Genomic DNA, 24525 nt, shown 5'->3' on the forward strand with positions numbered 1-24525 from the left:
GCCTCCATGTTTTTGTCCAGCACCTTGTTTATTCTAAGAAGTCAAACTAATACCAGCGACGTGTACCTCAGTGAGCAGATATCATGATACTACCTGTAGGAACAGGAAATCTCTTTTGGGAGCTTTTTTTTAGAGCTACGTTTCAGAACAGGTATAATATTATTTTTGTGAGCAAACATGTCAAACTTTATAACAACTGAAAGAAAACTCTTTCTGAGGGAGTCTTTATTTTAATCTTTTCATTCACATAAAAAACAAAATGACTGAAAGTAATCACATATTTTACAAAAATCCACCACAAGTTAAAATAAAAATACAAAAGCTGGCCAAAATAATCACATTCAAGTTCATATTAAAGTTCAACCATCTCTTTCTTTGTGTTCTGCTCTTCAGAAATGTTTTTCTAACTTACCGGCAACACAAAACAAACAAGTGCAAAAGTCCTCGAGGTAAAAACGTGGAAATAAAAGTTTTTTCCTTTTTTTTATTAAAACGAAAATATAAGAAAATACCACGAGAAATCTCAGTAAAAAAAATCAGAGTATAAAAAAAGATAACTGACATTAAAATGTTGCTCATCTTAATGGCTTTGATTTGATCTGAAGTTTCAGAGCAAAAGCATCATCATCATCATCATCATCAGTATTTTCAAAAGTCTGTTATCACTCGATTAGACGCTTGTTGACTTAATCAAAAGTAGTCGTCATTGATCGTGAAGAAAGCTTCAGGCAGATAAAACAGTGTAAACATCAGGAAGCGATGCAGTATTTTCATGCTGCTCTTCTGTCACGCCTTCACTCGGCGTAACTGAGTCGTGGAGGAACCAGTCACAGGTGACGTCGAAGACCTCGCTGGTTTCTTTCTCAACGGGATTGTTTGACACCAAGACAAAGATGGAACCTGAGCAGCTATTTGCAGTTGTGCTTTAGCGATAATAAACCCAAGAGTAATCCTTCGTGTGTTCTGCTTCTACGGCACGCTGCCGGGTAAATTAGCTGGGGCTCAAACATCAGAGAGCTCGACCCTTTGAAAGCCCCGATGCATCCGTGAACAACTCGCAGGCAGTTTCTGAATGTGCTGAATTACATCTGTTCATGAGCAAACACAGACACGTTCGCAAGGTTCTCATCAAATCTTTTCCACATAGTTACCCGGGAACAGACCTTCCTTCCCTCTAATTCTGCCCGTCCACCAGCCCGACGGGTCTGCGGAGAGAAACGGTAAAGAAACACGTCATGAACCACTTCCAGTCTATCTCATCAATATGCATCTCCCTACATGTCGTTGCTTTCGTGCACGCACCTTCTTTGACGAGATCTAACACGTCATTGGCCTCGAAGCTGATCTCATCCGTGTCTTGGCCGACGTACTGATATAACGCCCGGCAGCGAGGACCCTGAGGTCGAGGCTGCGGTTTAGGAGCAGGAGGAGGTCGCTGGTGGATGCTCATTTTCCTCTGCTTCCTGTGACAAAGGGGGGAAAAGGAGGTGCTCATGACCATAATTTATTCACATTTTATTTATTTATTAACATGAATAAAATTAACTTTTAATCACGTGTGGGTTGAAAATGGCAAAAGTGCCAAAAGCTGCAGTTCCTCAGCTGGCCACTGGGGGCTGGCTCCAAAAGCGAGTCAATCCCAATAAAGTCCCATGTTAAAATATCTAAATTTACAACAGGAAAACATATGTTTTGCTCTCTGTAGATATTTATCCCCTTTGTTCTCCGTATGAGAGGTAATTTCTGTAAAATTTACCCTTAAAAGGCTTAAAGTTGGGCTTAATTATAGCTGCCTCTGAGGAATCAGCTGTTCAGCTTCCTTCTAACTACTGATTGTTTTAATAATTCATTTTTAGCAGAATGCAGCATCCAGTTTAAGACCACAGTCAGTGAACTTTGCAAACCAGCACTAGTCTCGGCTAAAACATCCTCAGGACTCATCCCAGTCCGGGCTCATCCGTATCCCAAAAAAGCAGCGGTCAGAATAACAGACCGTCAGCTGAAAAACAAACAAACAAACATAAAAGCAAGGTGTTGTTGTCGTTGATAGTCTTTGACTTTAGCCAACAGCGTGCGCCACACCCTGAATGGATTAAAGAGAGGCTGTCGGGATTTTTCTCCCCAGAATTAAATAATGTGTTTAAATCTCTCTCAACCCTCAACATTTATTTAACCAGACTTTCTGACCCGCCTCTGAGCGCAGCTGGTAGGAACTACTTTGTTCCCAGAACACCCCCCCCCCCCCCAAACCAGCGAAACAGCATCTAGTATGGAAGAGATGATTCAGTAATTCAGTGAGAAACAAACAGGTTTCTCTGCCTCGCTCTAACTTTCAGTTACTCGCTGGTTTCAGCCTCACCTTGGTAATCCCTCACAAACCACACCTTTATTCTTTTTTAATGTCTTTTTTAAACATGTCTTACCCTGACATGCCCTGATCGGGCACATTAAGGAAGTCCAAGTTTCCTTGGTTATACTGGTTTGGCGCTGGAGGTCGGGGGCCTCTCTGGGATCCCAGTTTGGGCGGGCCTCCCTGGAATGGTCGGCCCTGCTTTTGCGGGGAGGAATACGTGATATCGGCTTGTGGGTTAGGAGGACCTCTGGGGAATTTGGCTCCACCGTTCTGATGCGCTGAGGAGAGAGAACGAAGCGTGTGCTTCATTAACAGAGCAGCAGTACGAGGGTAAAGACTCAGGACGGCCCATTTCAGCGTTATATGACACGACTGTTATCACTGGTGCCTTTGCTGCTTTATTGTTTTACAGCTTCACATACTGGAGCCATATGTCGCATTGAACGAGCTTTTATTTACGACCTAGATGAACAAAGTAAGCAATCGGCTGTTCAATAAACACAAAGTAAAAAGGATTATGACTGAAACAGCTGAAAAGTTAATCAAAATACAACAGAGTGTAAATACTACAGTACTTTATGTTTCAATAAGTACATCCACACTTCCTATTTAGTTACTTTGAGCCACTGGGAAGGGTTTTTCCACATCTAAAGGCTTTGGCTGGGATCACAGGTGAGCAGTGGCTTACATTTGGGGGCTACGTGGTTTCTTCCTCCTCTTCCTCCACCGTAAGACGGCGGAAACGACTTCCTGGTTGGCTCTAATCAAAAGAAGGGACAGTTAGCATGCTTATACAGGCAGCATTTTATTTACTATTTAAATTTGCTCATGACCATAATTTATTCACATTTTATTTATTTATTAACATGAATAAAATTAACTTTTAATCACGCGTGGGTTGAAAATGGCAAAAGTGCCAAAAGCTGCAGTTCCTCAGCTGGCCACTGGGGGCTGGCTCTAAAAGCGAGTCAATCCCAATAAAGTCCCATGTTAAAATATGTTTTGCTCTCTGTAGATATTTATCCCCTTTGTATGAGGTTGGCAGCATTTTATTTATTATTTAAATTTGTTCCTACTATTTTCAAGTCTATACGGCATCATGACTTGTTTTAACCTACTGGAGGATTTGGGCAGACCATCTCCTATTGTGACAGACAGGGTCTTCCCTCCAGGTTTGAGCTGGGCCACGTCTCCAGGGCCTTTCTGGAACACTACTATTCTGGTGCCTCCTCCACCCCAGCCCTCCTTCTTCACTCTGAACTCCAGCCTGAAGCAAGAAGAACGTGCGTTAGTCACCCCTGCGTGTTTTTTCTCATGCTAACAAAGGCTGTGTGCTCCTCTACCGACCTGTCACCGAAGGAGATTGTCAGTTTTCTTTTTGTCACTTCCTCGTAGCGTTTGGAAAGCAAACTGAGGAACTCGGTCTTAAAGTTGGATTCCAGCAAACTGTCATACTGGGCTTCGTGGAGGATGAAGAAATCATCCTGTCTCGTACTGAGAAGGAAAAAAAAACAGCGTGAACTCACTCTTGCTGAAGTTTAAAAACAGAAAGAGGAAGCAGTGCGGGTAACTGAAACACTGAAAGACATTCAAGGAAGCGTTAAAATAGCAGCAAGAAGAGAGCAGAGGATGCAGTTACATTTTTCACTTCAGTGCCAAACAGACTAAATACACAGGCTACATAAAAATGACACATTTTAGTCATGAATCTGTGTTAATTAGATCCACACCTGAGAGAGACACCGCTGATGTCTCCAAACTCCATCTTCCGCTTTAGTACTTCCTTTATCTGTCCTTTCTCGGGTCCTTTCTTCACCTTCTCTCGGCCAATCAGATAGATGCCTTTCGGTGTCAGGATCAAATCTCTCTTGATAGACTGGGTTGGGGGGAGAAAAGGAAAGCGGGTGACTCTGGGGACAAGGTACAATTCAGTTACTTATACAGCGCCAAATCACAGCAACAGGCGCCTCAATGTGCTTTATATTGTAAGGTCGACCCTACAATAACACATACAGAGAAAAACCCAATCATGTGACCCCCTATGAGCAAGTTTGCTTGCTCATTAGGGCTGCCACGATTAGTCAACTAGTCACGATTACGTCGACTATCAAAATCATCGACGACTGATTTAATAGTCGACGCGTCGTTTGAAGCTTTGTAAGATCACAAAAGACGCAGGAATAAGTAGTAGGATTTAAGAGTGTAATAACGGACTGAAACAGAAGATGGCAGCACTGCATGTACAAGGATGCCAGCTGCCGTTAAACCCCGAAGAAGAAGAAGAAGCTGTATCCCAGAATTCATAGCGCAGCCCAGCTCAGTTTCCAACAATGGCGGCAGCTAGTTAGTTTTAATATTACTCTTATTATTCTTTCTGAGTCACAAAATAAACGTTTAACATATTTTCAGGCGAGAATGTAGCTGTGTAAACCTCAAATATCTGCTCAGTTTATCAAGACACCACATATTTTCAAAAGCGCTCCGACGTTTTCAGAGACGTCTGTTACCCACTAGCTCGATAGCTAGCCGGGGGCTAGGCTAACTAGAGCCGTGAGAACACCGGACTCCCGGCTAACCGTTTTCAAACCCACCGCCGTCTTTCGCTACTCAGGTTAAATATATATAAGTCACTTAGATAACTTAAAATGTTATTGTTTGGCTTTTTTTAGTATTTTATTTGTTCCTGAGTAAATCGGTTTGGCTGAGATTAAAGTTATAGTTTTTACACAGCTGAATAAACGTCAAGCAGACAGCTGATTATCAGAAGTGTGAGATGCTCGAGAATTTACTCCGGTGTCCTGTTATATTTTAGATAGCAAGGAGTTTATTAAACTTCACCGTAACATCTTCAAATTTCATTAAAATTTAATAAACTATCATCTTGTCTTTATTTTTAGTTAGCACATACCTTACACATTTAAAGCTGTAAGCTAATGATAGTTATATAAGAGCAGATGCTGCTGGTGCAATAAGCTGCACGTTTTATGTCCAATGGATGATGATCTGATTAGTGACTAATCGCAAAAATAATCGGTGACTAGTCGACTATCAAAATAATCGTTTGTGGCAGCCCTATTGCTCATAGGGGGTCACATGATTGTTGGGTTTTCTTTTTTTTTTTTCTTTGGGTACATTTTTTCTGAAGTCGACAACAAGCAAGAAAGCGTGAATTTAATGTCTTTTATAAATCTTAAGGTCTTATTGTTATAGAAACTGAACATAGAGTACGTTGCCAAACTTTTGAGCCACCCTTCATTTCCTTATTTTTATCAAAGTTTTCTTAGGCAATAGTTTTCTGAAGGTCTTTTAGTTGTTTTCTTTGGAGATTGTCTGCTTGTGCCTGACGGTTTTCAGAGGAATACTTTTGACCTGTGAGTCAATCGAGCTTGTTTCTACACACAACACATAAAAATGTCGTTTATCAAATTTTGAAAAATGCCTGATATACCATCCCGAGCGCACACACGTGAACTGGCCTCCCCGGAGCCTCGACCGCAACACTGCTGAAGCAGAAAAGAACTACTCCTGAAGACTACTTAAAGAAAGCTGGATAATCCAGGTTGAAGAATCAAGGTGGTCACACGAAACCTTCAAGCTTGTTAGAACAGTAAAAACTCACTTTTTCTCTTTTCCATGTATGTTTGCAACATGTTTCAATAAATCACTTTTCTAGCAAAATATAAAGAAATGACGGATTGGCTCAAGACTTTTGCACAGAACTCCAACTCTTTCTTTGATTGGACGAAAACACAAGAATTCAAACCTTGAACCTGCGATCAAACTTGTTAACCGAATCAGCGAAGTCGACGCGCTCCCTCTTGGCGAGGAACTGCCGCAGCTCAGGCCTCTGCTCCAGCCCGAGGTAGTCGCCGACGAAGTTCCTGTTGATGCTGTTTTTCCGCCGCTCTTTGGAGTTGTACAGGATGTCTGAGGCTGCGAGTCACAAGGAAGAACAAACATTTCTAAAACCAACTCGAGCTCTTCGGCGCGACCTGTGCGGAGAATCTCGTCGTTTGTGTAACTCACCCTCTTCTCTCATCTGTTCGTACTTCTTCCTCGCGATGAATTTTCTCCAGGCTTTTTGAATGATTCTGGCAAAAGTGTCGAACTTCCTCTCTCTCATCTCCTCAAGCAGAAACAGCTGAAAGGCATGTGTGCATGAGTATTTCTGCAGGTTTAGTGCATGTTAGAGCAGGGTGACCTTCGATCCTCCCTTAGCTATGCTGCAATAGACCTACGCTTGGAGATTCCCATGATGCACATGGTGTTTCTTCTTCACTCCCTCCGTGTTTATGTGCCGCTCTACATTTAATCATTAGTTATTATTAATATCTGTCTCTCTGTCTCAGTGTGTCTTTTGTCCCGTCTTCCTCCCCCAGATTCTGTCAGAGGTTTCTTCCTGTTAAAAGGACGTTTTTCCTTCCCACTATCACCAAATCGTTGCTCACAGGAGCTCGTCTGATAGCCGAGGAGTCTTTGCCTTTCAATATATATATTTCAATATATGCCAGGTCTCTCTTGGAAATGAGATTTTTTACCTGGATAAATAAAGAACTAATAAAAAATAAAGGACTAATATTTTTTTATACATTAAATGGAATTAAAGTGGTTAATGAACCAGCTGAAGTAGTATTATTAGCAGCTGTCAAGCCTGTTTCACTGAAAAACACAATGGCAACAACATCCGTGTGCGACAATGTCATTAATAACACTTGCAAAAACTTCCCCCGACATGTCGCAGCTATGTGGAGGTCAGAACGTAGCTGTGGTCTGAACCTTTTTAATCTTTGAAGCTATTTCAGTCCTTTTTCATGCAAACATTTGAGCGCAGCAACATTAATATCGTCCTGCTGAGATGAGTCAAAAAACACATGCAGCATAATCTTCTCTGCTCTTTACCTCACTGAGAGGCACGAGAGCTTAATGTGAGCTTTTCTTTATTTGTAAATGGCCTGTATTTGTACAGTGCTTTACACACCCAGTCATCTACCCATTCACACACTGGTGATGGCAGCTACTTTGTAGCCACAGCCACTCTGGGGCGCACTGACAGAGGCGAGGCTGCCGGACACTGGCGCCACCGGGCCCTCTGACAACGGGTGAAGTGTCTTGCCCAAGGACACAACGACCGAGACTGTCCAAGCCGGAGCTCGAACCGGCAACCTTCCGATTACAAGACGAACTCCCAAATCTTGAGCCATGATCGCCAAGATAAAGTTGATTATGTTACAACACTGGTTAGAACAAATATGCAGCCTGAGGGAATATAAAATGTGAAGCTCCGTACCGATTCGGGGTTCTTCACAAAGACTTTGGTGCGTCCCATCTGGTACTGATCATTATCCATGTTGACGGAGCGGAGGAGGTGAAGCACCCCCTGCTGCTCTGGCCCTCTCCAGCACGGCCATGTTTCGGCTGTCAGGATGGCGTACCTGGATTCAAAAAGCACCAAACAAACAAATCACAGTGAGAGCTGTGTTTATTTTTTCCATGAACACGCACGATTAAACTCACCTCATCAGGAATTTACTGAAGAGTCTCCGATATGCAAATCCAGCCCTTCGTACGCGGATGTTTTCCCGCAGTCCGAGGTATTCTACTTGATGCCTGACCCTAAAAACAGATTTCGCCACTGATCAGCAAACGTTCCCTGCTGTTTGCTGCTGTTATTGTGTGTATATATATATTTATATTTATATTTCTTCATACATTCTTATATATTTCTATACTGTGTATTTTGCTGTACAGTTATTTTATTTTCAACTTTAATTTATATATTTTATCTTATTCTTCCCAGTTAAATTTACCCTTTACCCTTTATTCTAATTTGTGTTGTACAGTTATTTCATTCTTAACTTAATTTTTATATTTTATTTTATTTTATTCCTTCCTGGTTAAATTTACCCTTTTTTATTTTCATATTTATTTCCTTTCTCTTTTTTTCTTTAGGTCACGAGCAGTTGTCCAAGCATTTCACTGCATATCGTACTGTGTATGACTGTATGTGACAAATAAAAATTTGAATTTGAATTTGATTCCCTGTGAAATCTTTTCCTCAAAGCGTGACGGCGAGCATTACCTGCTCTCCTCCCAGTCTTTCGGCCGCTTTGTCTCATTGGGTTTGATGCAGCGGATGTAATGCGGCGTGCACTTCATCAGCGTGTTCACCAGGTCGTTCGCTTGTTTCTGCGAGGGAAACAACAGCGTGAGATGAATGCGCTGCTGCACAAAATCAACCATCAACAGATTCAAAAGCTCTCACCTTGATCTTTGAACTCGCCGTGGTCGGCCTTCCTTTTTTATCTGTGTTGAGGTTTTCGGGGAACAAGCTACGGATGAAGTTACTAAAGAGACACGTTTTTGTTAATGCATTGTTTTTTTAAAACGACGCCTTCAGTGCAACAATCAGACCAGTACAGGAAACTCACAATTCACTGCTCTGCATGAGCTCGATGAGGTCGGGGAAAAGCACGTCTCGATTTCTCTCACAGAAGCCGTTGATATCATACGACACCTGCGATGACACCAGATATTTTCACTTAAAACCCCCAAAAACAAATCTTTGAGGTTTATAAGCCACATCGAGCAAACAAAATCAAATCTTACCTTCCCGGCGTAGTGATGTATAACAAAGCCCGAGTTCCAGCTGTTGAAATGCTCGTGCGTCCCCACAGCAGCCTGCAGTTTCTGCAGCAGAGTGCCGTCTGCACCCTCTCCTTTGGCATGCATGGTGGCACACACGTCATCCAGCACGCTCATTATACCCGGAGGGTTCTGCAAAGAGACGACGGCGTTTTAGCTGCGAGTTTGTTCTTACGAGTTTGATAACTTTTAGATAAACGAATAAGAAATATCTGTTAGAAATGGATACAAATTAGCACACGTGCAGTTATATAATACAAAATGTTTCGACGTGACCACCTGGTAACTTTTGATTGTAATGTTTTTGAATTCAAATTGAATTATTTATTTATTTATTAACCTTTATTTAACCAGGAAAATCCCATTGAGATTAAAAACCTCTTTTTCAAGGGAGACGTGGCCAAGATAGCAGCAGGTGTCTCACAGTTACAGAAATGACTCAAACACAGGCAGCAATAAGTGAAAGAATACAAATAAAATAAAATAAAATTCAAATAAAAATAAATAAAAATAAAAAAGTCAGTTAAAATGACAATCAATCTAATTGAAACAGTTGCATGTTATGAACTTGGCCTCAAGGATTCGTAGTTTAGATTTAAAAGCACTTAATGAAATGAATTCAGTCATTTTCCTTCTGCAGTTTGTTCCAAGCCGACGGTGCTAAATGGACAAAAGCTCTTTTACCAAGTTCAGTTCGGGCAAATGGAGCAGAAAGCAACAAGTAACCACGCGGACGAAGAGAATACCGGCCAGCATGTTTCATTACAAGCAGGGAACATAGATAAGAAGGCAGCAACCCAATTAGAGGTTCCCAGTAAACATGTGTAGAGCTTTAATATGAGCTTTAAAGACCAGAATAAAACTTATATGAAGTTACTTTTATACAGTAGTTTGATTGAAAGCCTGATGTCTTTAGACCGCATGTAAATCACCATTTTTTAGTCAAACACTTCAAACACACAAATTCATACGAGGAGATAAAACTGCAGCTCCTCCACCGATGCCTCATGTGTCTTTTCTTCTTCCCTTGTTAACTTTTGGGAATATCACATATTATCTGATTTACTGTGAAAATAAATGTGCAATAAAACTTTTCCAAAAACAAAATGCAAATGTTACCCCCGATCTTACTGCTCTATCTTGGTCATGTGACTTGATTCTTCCTGTTGTGACCCCGAGCGCTCTGTTCTTCTGTTTCACTGTTTTCAGGAAGCAGAGCACCAAACTTGCTGCTTTAGGGGCCCACTGGTTTTCTAATGAGAGCCAATTTTACACGATTTGCATAAACCCTCCGTCAGTCATCACGTTTATGAGCTCACCAGTTTATTTTCAATAAGGTCGCACACGATCTTGTTGTTGAAGTACTCGATGGGCGTCCACTTGATGCCCTCCTGAACATATTCTTCCTGAGAGACAATGAGAGCAAAACATTTGGTTTGAGGACAAACAGTGAAGGAAGAATCCGGTCCTCAAATGCATGCGCTGCACAGTGCAGTTACAACTCAATTCTATTTATATAGTTTTATTTATATAGTTTTATTTATTTATAGTTACCTGCTCAGCCTTCAGGGTGAGTTCAATGAAGATCTGTTGCAGTTTCTCGTTGACAAAGTTGATGCAAAACTGCTCAAAACCGTTTCTCTGAGGAAGCGAATGCAACACAAATCCTGCTATTAAACACACATTTAGTCTTTTAGTGGATGCGTGCAAAGGTTAAGTATCTGGAAGTTATGAGAAGCCTAACCTGGAATATCTCAAAGCCATAAATGTCAAGCACTCCGATGCTGAATTCCTCATATGGTTTCTGGATGGCTTTATTTATAGACTGGAGGAGTAAGAGACAAATGCAAAGAGCAGATGAGGAGCGTGAATACACGTCAGCTGAATTAAAAGCAAATGTTTCATTTTCTTTAGTCTGTTTTTGCTCAGCTGCATCATCCAGCGTGATTACCTCCACCAGGTAGTCAAAGAGGCGTGCATACAGCGCTTTGGCCAGCGCGTCTCGCGTGTAGTTGGCCTGCTCCTGGTTCAGGGTCACGTTAATGGACTCGGACTTCCCTCCCCACTTTGAATCCATCTTCCGGCTGGTCAGCTTGTCCTGCAGACGGTTGGGGTCGATGCCCAGCAGATAGGCGGGGAATGCGAGCACTGGAGCGAAACAAAGTGAAGTTGTAGTTCAATCGCGCCTAAAACGGACTCGTAATTCAGATGTGTTTTATTATGCTATAAGCAAAGACTTCCTATGATGAATTAATGATACCCTCCCTAGACAGAAGGGAGGGTATCACTGCTGCTGTGGATGTAAACACCAATTATCTACTGAGGCAGTAAACAGGGAAGTCGTCTGTGTGTGTAGAGATTCTATTAATTTGTAGGGCGTGTGCCGGGGGACGAGCTTTGTTATGGTGATATCCAGCAGGAGTGTGACCGCATGTGAACAGAAGATGCGTCGGCACGTGTCGCACTCACAGTCTGTGCTCTCCACCTGCCCATAGTTGCCTGCTTCTATGAAGCTAATGTTTCCCAGGTGGAGGATGCCCGCAACGATCTGCAGCACCTGCGTCTGGATGTCACCTGGGATCCCGATCACCTGCATGGCCTCCTGAAGAGCAAATCCAAGAAGAAAGTGTGACGGCAGCAGCTTCACCACAACGTGAGGGGATGTCAAGCAGAACTACTTTACTTCCACATTTTATTTCCTGCCAGCAATCAGTGTAGATCAGCTAGAGCCACTAGAACGGGTTTAGCTACAAAGCATTGATCAGACTTTCCACACAGCAAACATGGGACCGTTTATTACCAAGCACAGGTTTGCTGAACACCACACGATCCCACCTATAAGTTTGAGTCCATCAAACAGCAATAGCGTACCATAGTTTCCTGGAAGTCTTTGCTGTCATTGGTCCCATCCACCTTGTATGTCCCAGACTGGTTGAGGTAGTAGTAATAATCAGGAGTCATGATGCCCAGGGCCTCTCTCTGCTGAGCACTAGCTCCCTCTATCAACTGGAAGACAACAACGCAGGCACAGCAGGAGTCACACACTGGCTTCATATTGAATGAAGATCTTACAGCTTAATGCCGGCCTCACACTGTGCGATTTTTGGCCCATTTTGAGCCGATTTTTGAGTCGTGCGACCGTTTTGGCGATCGGCCCGATTTTGGCCTTCATCGTGCGTCATGGATCGTGTAGTATACGCGGGGAAACGAGAAGCAATTAACACCTCACGACCAGCTCCCGATCATCAATCGCTTGGTCGTGAGGGCGTCACCGCAGTTTCTCACACTGCACACGCGCAAACACAAATGTCAGCGAAAAAGACGGCGCAGCGCGGCGGTGCAGCGTGTGATCTGGACACAAGCGATGGAGGCACTTGTAGAACTTTGGGAAGCTCATCCGAGTCATTTCGATGTGGCCTCACAAAATCATCACGACCACAACAACCGTGAAAATAGTTGGATTTACATTGCTGCTCAATCACAGCTGCCTGATCATGTTTTTCATTAGCAATTTATCAAAGTTGATGGCGGTGTGTGTCTGTGTGAGTGACAGACAGAGAGGGAGAGCGAGCGACAGATTTTCTGTTATAACCTTCATGTTATGGACGCACAGTTTGAGCGCTCGCGTCGCATCAGAGCATCGGGTCGTATAGTGTGAGACCTGCATCGTGACCTACGAACTTCTAACCCCTGCGAGTCAATCGTACAGTTTGAGCAGGAGCCGAATCGTGCGACTGACAAAATCGCACAGTGTGAGCCCGTCATAAGAGGAACTGTCTTTTGTTTTTTAAAGGAGTTGCTATTAATCTGCGGTTTGTGCTCATCGGCCTCTCACCTGATAGTAAATGTGGAAGTTCCTCTCGTTCTCGTTCTGGCTGACCACCCTCGACTTCTCGAGCAGAAAGTTTGATATTTTTCCACCATCTGGCTCCCCTCCTCTGCTGAACTGGATCTCAAAGTATTTCCCCTGATTAAAGTAAAAATCAAAGTCAACACTTGGAGTTGAGAAACGAGGCCGCGAGGAAATCTGTCCTCACTCGTTATTGCAGATCAGTCAGTGTCAGAATTTGCTTTCAGGATGAGACGGTTCTCAAATCATGCGACCGTTTCCTAAAGATAAACCACTTCCATGTTCACTACATTTATATGAGTCAGAAATATATGCGTGCATCTGACTGCACAAGAGCTGTGATGGTGCACAAAGGGTAACAGGAAATACAACTAATTGCTCTTCTGATATCTCACGCTAAAGCTGCAGACATGCAGGTTAGGGTGGTTTATGGGTGTGATGATCATTAGGACCCTTCTCATGAGAAACCAGAGTGAATGCAATGAAAGTGTTTTTGAAGTGCACGAGAATGTTGTGATAAATGACTCGTGATGAGGCTACAGGCACATACGTGGCTCTGCAGCTACAGCTGTTATTACTTACATGCTAATATTAGCTAATCACCTTAAAAACATCATAGTGCCGTGTTATTCCAATGCAGCACTTCCCTCTCACTCCTAGAATTTCCAGAAGTAGCACAGGGGGCGGAGCCTTTAGCTATTAGGACGCTTTACAGCGGCGCCACCTTCCAGTTTGGATTCAGAGGACAGACACACGCGCTAGTTTTAAGATTAAAGCGTTCCTTTTTTTGATAAAGGTCATAGATAAAACTGAAAAAAATAAAAACAATGAGCACTTGTTCTGCGCTCCCGTCTGTTTATGTGCTGCTGCTGTTGGTGCCACTACACCTTGTCTTCCCTCCCACAGAGTTTGTGTATTTTCTGACACTCCTGGTTCTACTGGAGGCCTCAAAAGGGAGTTCTTTCTCCCCACTGTTGCCAAGCGCTTGCTCAAAGGGGATCATGGGATTGCTGAGGGTATTTCTCTAATTAATAAGCTGATATTCAGCATGGGTACTGTTTATAAAGCTAACCATCTTAGCTTTTTTACAACTAGCACACTCAGCAAGCTAAAGCAAGTGCTCTTCCAGGTAACCTGGTGTGCCTTTGTCCCGTCTTCCTGCCCTCCCCGAGCCCGGTTCTTCCAGAGGTTTCTTCTTGTTAAAAGGGAGTTTTTCCTTCCCACTGTTGCCGAAAGGGTTCATTTGATTGTTGGGATTTCTCTTGGTTACGGTTACATTGTAAGGGTGTAGATTTACCACAGAAGTTGAGCTTAAAACTGCGAAGGATCCATAAATAGTTGAACAGTTTAAAGGGTTCAGATCAAGAACACTGGGCGTTTATTTGTGAAAAAATTATACGTGACTGCTGAACTGCTGATGTTTTATTTTTGGGGTGTGGGGGTTGAGTTCTTTGGGTTTTTCTTTTTAAATGAGCAGGTGTATTACTTAATAACTATTAGTGGTGGGGGAAAAATGGATACTGTGTAGTATGGTGATATTTTGTTTGCTAATAATGTATCGATACAGGGACAGCAGAAATCGATACTTTGTTACAAAAAAGGTTTTTGTGCTCTGACTTCAGAGCATGTTGATCCTTTTTCTGAGCAAGAATCCTGACATTCCTTCACTGTCCAAATGTGACAGTTTACTTATTTTAATTTAAGACATGTTTTATTTTAATTAAGTTTAAAACTTTTTTATTTAATGTAAAATTATATTTTGTTTTAATTTACTTTCAAATTCTTCAGTTGCTGAAGGGGCTGCATAGTTTTCATAAACTGCATAGTTCAGAATAGCTATAATTGTACCAGATGGTTGATTCAGTTAAGTTGGACTAGACTGTAATACAAACCGTTCAGTTTGTCAACAATCAAACTGAAATGAGAGAAAGACTGAGTGTGAGACTTTGATATTAGATAAAATGAATATTGATAAAGTTTACCTTTATGTACAGAATCTGAATATCGCAAAATATTTTTAAAAATTGCAATAATATCGTATCGTGGGATGTATGGTGATTCCCACCTCTAATAACTATAAACTTCATAGAAAGCATCCACACCAGGTCTTCAAGTAAAATAATCATACTTACAAAACGACTAGAGTTGTTGTTGCGAACAGTCTTGGCATTACCAAAGGCTTCCAACAGAGGATTTGACTGCAGGATGATTTCTTTTACATGCTGCCACACACACACACAAACATTAACACAATACCAGACAGTGAAAAACCTCCACGCCACACTGAAGGAAGTTTAAAGGTTTTTTGACTCATTTTGAAGATTCAGGCGGCGCAAGCATACGGTCTGTACCTGCACTTTCGATCCTCCTCCAGATACTTTGGAAATGTAACCCATGATGTATTTGGCAGCCACTGTCTTCCCAGCACCGCTCTCACCGCTAAAAAAAAGGCAGACACACCGCAAAGCCATATTTTATTGTCAAACATACCTGCACGGCACAGCGTGGGCGTCATCGTGGGAAGCAGAAAACTCACCTGATGATAACACACTGATTCTCCCCGTCAATCATCATGTTTCTGTACATGTTGTCAGTCAAGGCGTAGATGTGCGGTGGATTCTCATACTGGGCCTGTAGAGCGAAACGGTTTGAGGTCAGCTTGAGTAAAACGAGCGTAGGGCAACAGGAAGAACCTCTGCACCACATATGCCACAAGTTTAAAGAAGTCTTGAGAAGACGGCGATGAAAATTCACTTACAGCTCCTTGATAGAGTTCAATCTCTCTGTCAGTGAAGTAGGGCATCTGTTTGAAGGGGTTAACAGATATCAACACAGGGCCGATGTAAGTCTGGAGAGGGCGGCTGAGGAAAGTTTGGGAATGATGCATTATATGGTTTAAATACGCTTAAACAGAGCGGACGTACATTAGACGTTTTGTAGCTGAATAAAGTGAAATGTTTTTGTTTGTAAAGTTCTGTTGACATATGAGCTAAAGCTAATGTTAGCCACCTTCAAATACCCCATCTTCTAATAGCTTCCTGGGGGGCAGCTTTCACTCTTTCACTCTGCAGGTGAAACAGACAGTGTTGGGGAGTAACAGAATACATGTACCGCCGTTACGTATTTAAAATACAAAATATGAGTAACTGTATTCCGTTACAGTTACCGTTTAAAAAGGTGGTATTTAGAATACAGTTACTTTGTTGAAATAAATGGATTACACGGCGGTACTTCCCTGTTTCATATTGTGGCGCGTCAGGACTGTTTGGGTTTTGTTTGACAGCTACGTTCTGTTGTTCCAGGCGGCAGCGTTACGGTTGCCATGGTTACAGGGCGACGCTCTCTCTGCGTGTTTCCTGGGTGAGAGAGCGCCTGTTGTTGTTGTGCTAAGCTAACAGGCAGAATGCTACCGGTATAGCGCTAAAGAATGTAGCATCATGGGCAGTGTAGTCCGTGCTGCAGGGAGAATGGACTGCCATACACGTTATTGCTGTGTCCCAATTTAGGGTCTGCACGCTTGAAGTACGCGCACTACGCATACTACGTACGGCGCATACTATAAGTAGAGAAGTGCGGAAATGAGAGGCTTGTGAAATGGGACGGTCTAGCCCTTCGTTGCGCTGTTCAGGTTGCCTAGCAACCATGATACTAACCACGAGAAACGTTACATACAGCATTGTTTGACAGAAATGAAGGAGAAAAATGTTTTGTCATGACATCACTTTGATTAGTTGAGTATCTGAGGCCACGGGACTAATATATATATATATATATATATATATATATATATATATATATATAGGCTTTAAAGCCAAGTTAACGCTGTAAGTACAAACATCACTAATGTCACACAACTTTGCCAACATGTGGCAAACAGCAATGTTTTAATGTTCTTAGTTATTAAACATTCGCACATAATTAAGTGACGTCATATTCAGTACTTACTTTTGACAGTTCACTCTTGGCCGCTCCCTTCTGCCGTATTTTGCGGCTATATTATCCACACCCACGCCGCGCTATGAATTGTGGGATATATGGGACCACGAAGCGTGCACCGGACCACGCTTGATATTTGGGGAAATCGACGGCGCATTTGGAGTATGCATTTGAAGTACACTTCGAATTGGGACAGCCGTCGTCGCGTGGCGGTGACGTAATCGCACTTGAAATGCTTACTTCAAGCGTGCAGACCCTGAATTGGGACACAGCAGTTATGTGTCTGTGAGCGAGGGAGGGAGAAAAAGGAAAAATACGAGCTGTCATCGAGCAAAAACGGGAGCTGGAAGCATCTAAATATAATAATAACCACTGCAGCCAAGAAGAGAGCCTGACGAGCCCAGTTGTAAGTAAGCTATTAAGACTCGACTGTACACCGTGTTCGTGTTTTCCTCTGAAACAATAAGTTCTGTTGGAGCAGCCTTTCAACGCCTCTCTCTGTCTCTGCTAGCAAAGTTGACCCAGACAACAAAGTAAAGCTAGTTTTCAGCTACGAGCCGACACAGAACCCACCGTATTAGTCAGAGGTCCCTTTACTACGGTTCAGAGCCGCGGACCTTCAGTAACAGTAATAAATCACAGCAATAGTACATTCATGTAGTTGTAAACAGCATGATAATATATTAAGTAATCCAAAGTATTCAGAATACGTTACTCTCATTGAGTAACGTAACGGAATACGTTACAGAATACATTTTGGGGCATGTAATCTGTAATCTGTAATGGAATACATTTTAAAAGTAACCTTCCCAACACTGGAAACAGAAAACAGACAAAGTATACGCTGACACCCCTCGCATCAGCGCAATCACAAGTTTCAGCTCCTGCTCGTACTGTACACGAAGTCTGAACCAAAATGTCACGGTGACATCATCGCTGACACATTTCTGCTAATGTCAAAGCCAAATCTGCACGGTGCTCACCGACCTGAATAACTACCCATGTGCCCACCTGCCAGACGGAGGGAAGGGGGAAATACCAAAGTCATGAATCCATTATAACCTAAATAAAGCTACGTGTGACAGACATGACCAGTGTCGTTATCAGTTCACTTCCTTCCTGATCAGACTGGTAAGACAGAGGCCCCCGTGTTAACAGGAGAGTAACTCGTGATTAACAAACAGCTTCTTATATAAACGAGTCGTTCTCGATAGAACATCAACTCGTTCTCACTCAGGATTTAACATGGATGAGTTTTTTCTCTAAATATGGCTCTGACGTTCAGCTGTGCTTTCAGAAGACGGAAGTGGGCTGTTGAGTCACACGGTGAACTCAGAAGAGGAAGAGTGAATTCCTTATATTTATGCCCAAATATGTTTGTTTGATTGTCTGTGAATTTGTGTTTTGATCAGCACGTCTGTGGGTGGATAAGAAGACTGTACACAAATATGGAAGAAGGCCGTTTCAGCCAACTTAGAACTGGAGGCGATTTTTCACTTCATGCTTTCACGTTCGGGTTCTTTAGCGAGATTCACTGTGAAGATAGAGCAGACTATGGGGACAGTTTAAATAGAGGCCTTTAGGTATAAATTACAACATCAAACACAGCTGGCAGCTCGTAGGATACAAAGATGTAGTCGTCCATGTATCTCTTCTTCAGGTTGTCCACGATGGCGTCTTCGGTGATCTTTGACAGGAGGACCATGTCGTCCACGCCGCTTTGCTTGACATTTTGACTCTGCCAGTGATACTTTGCCTGAATCACAGAGGAGAGGAAGACTCGGTTAGTAACGACATGTTGCAATAATCTTTAAAAGGACATTTTACTCAAGCTGGGTTTCCTCATCAAAGAAACGACCACACGCTGTGACGCAAAAGCAGCGCAGCTCAGCGCTCTGTGGCTGAGTGGGAATTTGAACCAGAAAAATGAGCATTTTGAAACAATATTAGTGTTTGTTGTAGAGACGAGAGCTTTAGAGAGACGTGTGGGCATCACGGAGAAAGGAAGGAAACAAGCAAACCAAAAAGGAAGCAAAGGAAGGCCGAGCGAAGATTTCTAATGAAACAGTTTCAAGTGCATGACGAGCGTTGGCATCAGTAAAGCCGAGCTTTAAAAACACAATTACCAGTGTGGTTGTCATTACAGGAAGCTCGGGGCTCGTTACCAGGAAACTGGTCACAGAGGAGGTGAGCTCATTTTCTAGCTCGGACATTTTAGAGAAGCTTCTTCTAATTTGCCTCAACACAATACGACACCTACACAGGAGGCGAAGATAAACTTATAATAAACTGATTGTTTCCACAGTTTTTCAGCTCAGGAGCGCTCGCCTCGTTATTTCAGCCTGATGGGTGAAAGCTGGGGAAACACAAAGGAAGTCTCTGGGACGGCTTTGCCAAAGTGGGCGAAGAAGAGGCTGAAGAACCGATCTGTCGCTTCACCGTCTCGGTTATGACCTCTTTGTCACTTGGTGAGCTTGTTGTGCTCATCTATGACCTCGGTAGGCGTGACCTCTACCTCTGTCTCTACACGTCATGAAGAAAAGCGCTGCACATTGTAACAAACCTTGTGCTAAGAAGTCGTATTTCATTACATTTTTTAACATCTTGCTGGTTTCTGGTTTCAATCCCTTCGTATGAAAAACAATAAAAGCCACAAATATTAGCGAAAGCTCTACTAACAGATTCTGCTTCATTTTTAGCTCATCAGCAAAAAATAGAAGCACAAAGTTTAATTATGAAACTCTTGTCAGGCTGCAAACTCCAACAAAGAGCGATGCATACAGATGCTGCGTGTGTGATTAAATATTCGTGTCTTAAATAAGCACAGCACGTATGCGTGTTTAGTGCACACTTTTGTTTCTGAATTTAAAGCCCCTGAGGGGGAAAGAGCGGGCGGAAGTCACAAAGTCGCGATTCTTTTTTCTCATATACGTGTCAGTGCTCACACCTTCTGAGCTTAAAGCATAAATCAGATATGACTTTGACCCAAACTATACCTATTTTTATCCGTGGATCAATATGAATTTGTAACGACTGTTATAAATGAACGCGTCACGCACTCGGATGGTGCTGCTGGCAGGATGATAGGGGTGGGGAAAAAATGGATACTTTGTAGCATGGTGATATTTTGTTTGCTAATAATGTATGGATACAGGGACAGCAGAAATCGATACTTTGTTACAAAAAAGGTTTTTGTGCTCTGACTTCAGAGCATGTTGATCCTTTTTCTGAGCAAGAATCCTGACATTCCTTCACTGTCCAAATGTGTTTAACTTGTTTATGGCAGCAATAAACATGACAGTTTACTTATTTTAATTTAAGACATGTTTTATTTTAATTAAGTTTAAAACTTTTTTATTTAATGTAAAATTATATTTTGTTTTAATTTACTTTCAAATTCTTCAGTTGCTGAAGGGGCTGCATAGTTTTCATAAACTGCATAGTTCAGAATAGCTATAATTGTACCAGATGGTTGATTCAGTTAAGTTGGACTAGACTGTAATACAAACCGTTCAGTTTGTCAACAATAAAACTGAAATGAGAGAAAGACTGAGTGTGAGACTTTGATATTAGAGAAAATGATGATTGATAAAGTTTACCTTTATGTACAGAATCGGAATATCGCAAAATATTTTTAAAAATTGCAATAATATCGTATCGTGGGATGTTTGGTGATTCCCACCTCTACAGGATGAGTTCACAGCTTTGGTGCCTCTCAATGACGTGATGACAACACGACTGAAGAGAAATAGCAGAGATCAGCGTCTCTTTAAATAAAACTCAAATACGAGATTTTTATGTTCTGCGATCGTCTTTAATATTTTACTAGAAGAGGTTAAACGGCTTTGATGAGGTGTTGGTGATCTAATGATCATCTACTGATGAGCTGATACGCAAACGTCGTTGCTGGTTAACAGATTATCGAACACGAGCAATTAGTGAGAGTTTGCCTGTCGTCCTGTCTCGATGGTTGAACCTGATTCCACTGGAGGTTTCTTTCTGTTAAGTTCCTGGAGTTTTTTCTTCCCACTGTTGACAGTTGGATGCTAACAGGGTCATCTGATTGTTGTTGATGCTTTCTGATACTCAGAGATTTTTTCCTACAATATTAAAATGCAAAGGGGGTAAGTAGATGCCATTTAACTGAGATTAAATCATCTGCTGCCCGCAGTAGCTTCCTTTAAGTCTTATATCATTTTTAAATGGAGCTGTGTGCAGATTAAATACTCGTGTATTGAACTAGTTCAGGAGTAGGTTTGTAGGACTGGAGAGACTATTATAGAGTTATTAGTTATGTTTAAACAACCTTTATAAAGTCAACATCGTCCACCAGGAAGAAAAAAACATGTTCCTGTTTTTTAGCTGTGATGACATCACACTGGACTTCACTGAAAGACCAGCCTTTAAAAGAAAAAAAAGCAAATATCCAACACCTTAAGAACCACAAACTACATGCCAGTCAGCTGCGGTGAGGTGTGGTTATCAGCAGACGTTGAATCTCAAAAGCTTTCCACATCAAACCGGAACTTTCTGCACAGTCGTTTAAAGAAAGCAAGAAAAAGACGACCCTATGATGCGTTTGACACGTCTCAGAATTTATTTCTGTCGGCTTTTGTTCCTTTTCTTCCTTTGCTGTCACGTGTAAACAGGCGCGACACAGATTTGAAAGCTTTTCTCACACTTGAGATGATGACAGATAAATGGCTTGGAGCCTAAATGTAAAGGTGGCGCGTAAACAGGGAGCCGAGTACAGCTGGGCGTGCGTTTTCACTCTCTTCCCTCTTGAAACTGCTCGTTTACCTCCGTTTGTCAGATGTGGCTGCTGGTGCAGCTTCGACCGCTGTGCGATCCTGGATGTGTGGAGGAAGTGTTGTGACAGAAACTGCAGGCCTCTCCTGTAGTCCACTTCCCCTCTCACACCTCGTTGCTGCATCTTGTGAAACCCTCTAAACTTTGTACATGCTACCAGTTCCTGCAGCTGCCTGCAGCTCGGTCCGTTAGCCCCCCTCGAGTGCACCACTCATTATCCTCCCTTTAAATTCAAGCTCATCTGTCTTCCCTGCTTGACTGGTCACTTTCTTACTCTGTCTATTATATTTAAAGTTTCTACCTGGGCCTCAAATTGAAATCGCACAGCACTGCTTTAAGCTCGAGTCTGTGAGAAAGTGTCCCTGAAAAAGAGGAAACATCACTCTGCTGCTGTGAAGGAGATGAATTCCCCTGAAGAGATCTTATCTCATCTCTTCTGATGCCAAAACTCACTTTAAAGCACCAAAAATCCTCCTTTGGCTTTTAGAAAAGGAGAAAAGTGACATGAGCTGAAAGAAAACTGCCTGAAAACATACAAATTATCACAATTCGCCCTTTCAGCTGAGAAAACTGCAGCAAATAGTAACTGAAATGCACAAAATGTTACAGCTGTGAGAGCAGATGCAGGTGTACTGTACCATTGTTGCCGCGGGCCTCTCTCCTCCTCAGCTGTCCACTGTCCAGAGAGATGGTGTGGGGGGGGGGTGTTTTTTTTTTTTGCGCGTGTTGTAAAAAATCCACAGGTTGACCTTAGATCGCTGCCATCGCACAACCAGGACAGCCGACAGCAACCAGCACCCTACAAGACATCCAGTACAGCATTCAAAAACCTACTTCCTCATACTCCCACCGGCAGTGTGTGTGAAACAAGAACTGCTCTAACACACACCGATGCACATTAACTCACCGCACGAAGCTCGGACGCTTACTTCTCCATTCTGCGCTCTGTCGCGCTCGGAGTCGTCAGACGGGAGGATGAAGCAACGACGGCCAGCTCCACGGCACGATTAGTCAGTCCAGTTCGCCCGCCGCGCAGCAGGCGAGCGTGACGGCAAGCAACGCTCATCCGCCGAAAGGGGATAGTTATCTTAAATCAGTTGCCAAATGATGGTGTTTCAGCCGCGTGTTAGCAGCTCCACCCAGGCTGTGGTCGCTTCATGCAGCGGCTTCTCATGGTGTTTGTCAGAGAGGCTGCTGCCTCCAACGCCCATAATAACAGACGGGTTCATTCAGAGTCGACTTTGTAGTGAGTGGAGGTGTCAGTTGCTGGTTTTCCTGTGTTTTACGTCAGCTGGATCGAGTCTTTAAAGCTCCTGCGAGATGCGCGTGCCAGCGCAGGGTCAGGTGTCATTCACGGGCGGGTTCGTGAATCTTTCAGATGTGGGGTTTCTCTGTGATTGCACCTGATTCTTTCTACTCCTTTTTTCTCTACGTCTCTTTCTAGATCGGTCTTGAACACGTGTCGTTTAAAGTCACGTTTTTCTTCGTTTGTATTTAGTTTTGTGTCTTTGTGGTTGGAACGTCACTAGTGTGTTTGAGGTCGTCTCATGAGCCTCCTTTTAATTACTTCTACTTTCACTCGGTCTCTTTTCAGGTGTTGCACATAATATACAGCGATGTGTTTTGCATGCGGCCATGTCTGCTGATAACACGGGACCGCAGAGACAAATGCAGGCCTGCATTTAGGCCTGTGGTGCGTGCTCAGCTGCTCGAGCTGTGACCTAAACCAGCGGCCTCGATTCCTTTTAAATTTGTTCTAGATCCTCGTGTAAATTTCAGTCAATGCTTCTAAAGCACAGAGGAAGAAACTTTCTCCGACTAAATGTTACTTCACGGTCTCGCCTCGGTGCCTGTGTTTCTCATGCTCGCCGTGCATGAACCAGCTGACCGTGAGCCAGAGGAGCTGAGAACAGCTGGAACAGCTGGAACCTTTAAACATCAGCCCAGCGTTTGAGTCTCATGATTCCATCTGTTTACTAATTGTTGTCCTATGATCTGCCTATAGACAATTATTGGTGCATTTATTTGTATCTAGCCTTTCTTGGCTTGCAGGTTCTCTCTGTAGCTACACTGATGTTCATAAAGAAGTTTCACTGGTTAATCTCATCCAACAGCAGATGGGTTTTGTCAAACAGCAGTTTGGTTCTCGATCCATCCATTCGCTTCTCCTTTTCAGGGTCGCGGGGCCCCTGGAGCCTATGCCAACTGTCTTAGGGCGAGAGGCGGGGTACACCCCGGACAGGTCGCAGGGCTAACACATAGAAACAACCGTTCGCTCTCACATTCACACCTATGGGCAATTTAGAGTTTCCAATAAACTTAACCGCACTAACTGGGTGTCTTTGGACTGTGGGAGGAAGCCAGAGTACGCAAACACGGGGAGAACATGCAAACTCCACAGACCTTCTTGCTGTGAGGCAACAGTGCTAACCGCCGTGCCACCGCCTCTATCCATATCTATCCATAAGAAAGCATATGTACACTAGCCTGTGTAAAGCTCTCTGAGTGCTCCGTTTGAGTAGAAAAGCAAGAAGTAGAAAAAAATATATCTATATAGATAGATATAGAGATATATATACACTCTGGCTTCCTCCCACGGTCCAAAGACACCCAGTTAGTGGGGTTAGGTTTATTGGAAACTCTAAATAGGTGTGGATGTGGCAGTGCGAATGGTTCTCTGTGTTATCCCTGTCACCTGACCAGGGTGCACCCTGCCTCTCGCCCTAAGACAGCTGGGATAGGCTCCTCCCACGACTCTGATAAGCAGAAGCAAATAATCCCAAGATCTCTCTCTCTATATATATAGATCTACAGAAACTGAGAAGACGCTTTGTTCAGATTTCAAACTGGTGTAAAATGTGTTCTCATGAGTCATTACATGCTTCACTGAGTTAGTGAAGTGGGGTTAAAGAGAGGAATTTCCCCACAGGGATCA

The 24525-nt window shown here is 42.9% G+C and overlaps 1 protein-coding gene across 1 annotated transcript; it reads right to left on the minus strand.

Annotated features, from left to right (window-relative positions):
• Positions 1-222: 222 nt before the first annotated feature.
• myo1f (myosin IF) lies at positions 223-22619 on the minus strand. The gene is made up of 29 exons (XM_085136927.1): positions 22498-22619; positions 22229-22389; positions 18409-18537; positions 15604-15693; positions 15382-15476; positions 15197-15284; positions 14978-15067; positions 12831-12962; positions 11867-12001; positions 11465-11597; positions 10947-11143; positions 10740-10820; positions 10550-10636; positions 10315-10401; positions 8960-9127; positions 8782-8867; positions 8616-8697; positions 8433-8539; positions 7868-7966; positions 7641-7785; positions 6380-6494; positions 6117-6286; positions 4084-4229; positions 3701-3847; positions 3472-3620; positions 3042-3113; positions 2424-2631; positions 1303-1463; positions 223-1205 (listed from the first exon to the last, which is right to left on the minus strand). The coding sequence occupies exons 2-29, from the start codon at positions 22229-22231 to the stop codon at positions 1129-1131; spliced, it is 3279 nt and encodes a 1092-aa protein (XP_084993053.1). The 5' UTR covers positions 22232-22389; positions 22498-22619; the 3' UTR covers positions 223-1128.
• Between the last annotated feature and the right edge of the window lie 1906 nt (positions 22620-24525).

Source organism: Neolamprologus multifasciatus, chromosome 17 (assembly GCF_963576455.1).
Source record: "Neolamprologus multifasciatus chromosome 17, fNeoMul1.2, whole genome shotgun sequence".
In the NCBI taxonomy this organism is placed as follows: domain Eukaryota; kingdom Metazoa; phylum Chordata; class Actinopteri; order Cichliformes; family Cichlidae; genus Neolamprologus; species Neolamprologus multifasciatus.

Coding starts and splice junctions, on each gene's coding strand:
- myo1f (XM_085136927.1), bottom strand. Junction 15,068..15,196: donor GAGGAGGATCGAAAGTGCAG/GTACAGACCGTA, acceptor TGTGTGTGGCAG/CATGTAAAAGAAATCATCCT. Junction 8,698..8,781: donor CTCATGCAGAGCAGTGAATT/GTGAGTTTCCTG, acceptor GTGTCTCTTTAG/TAACTTCATCCGTAGCTTGT.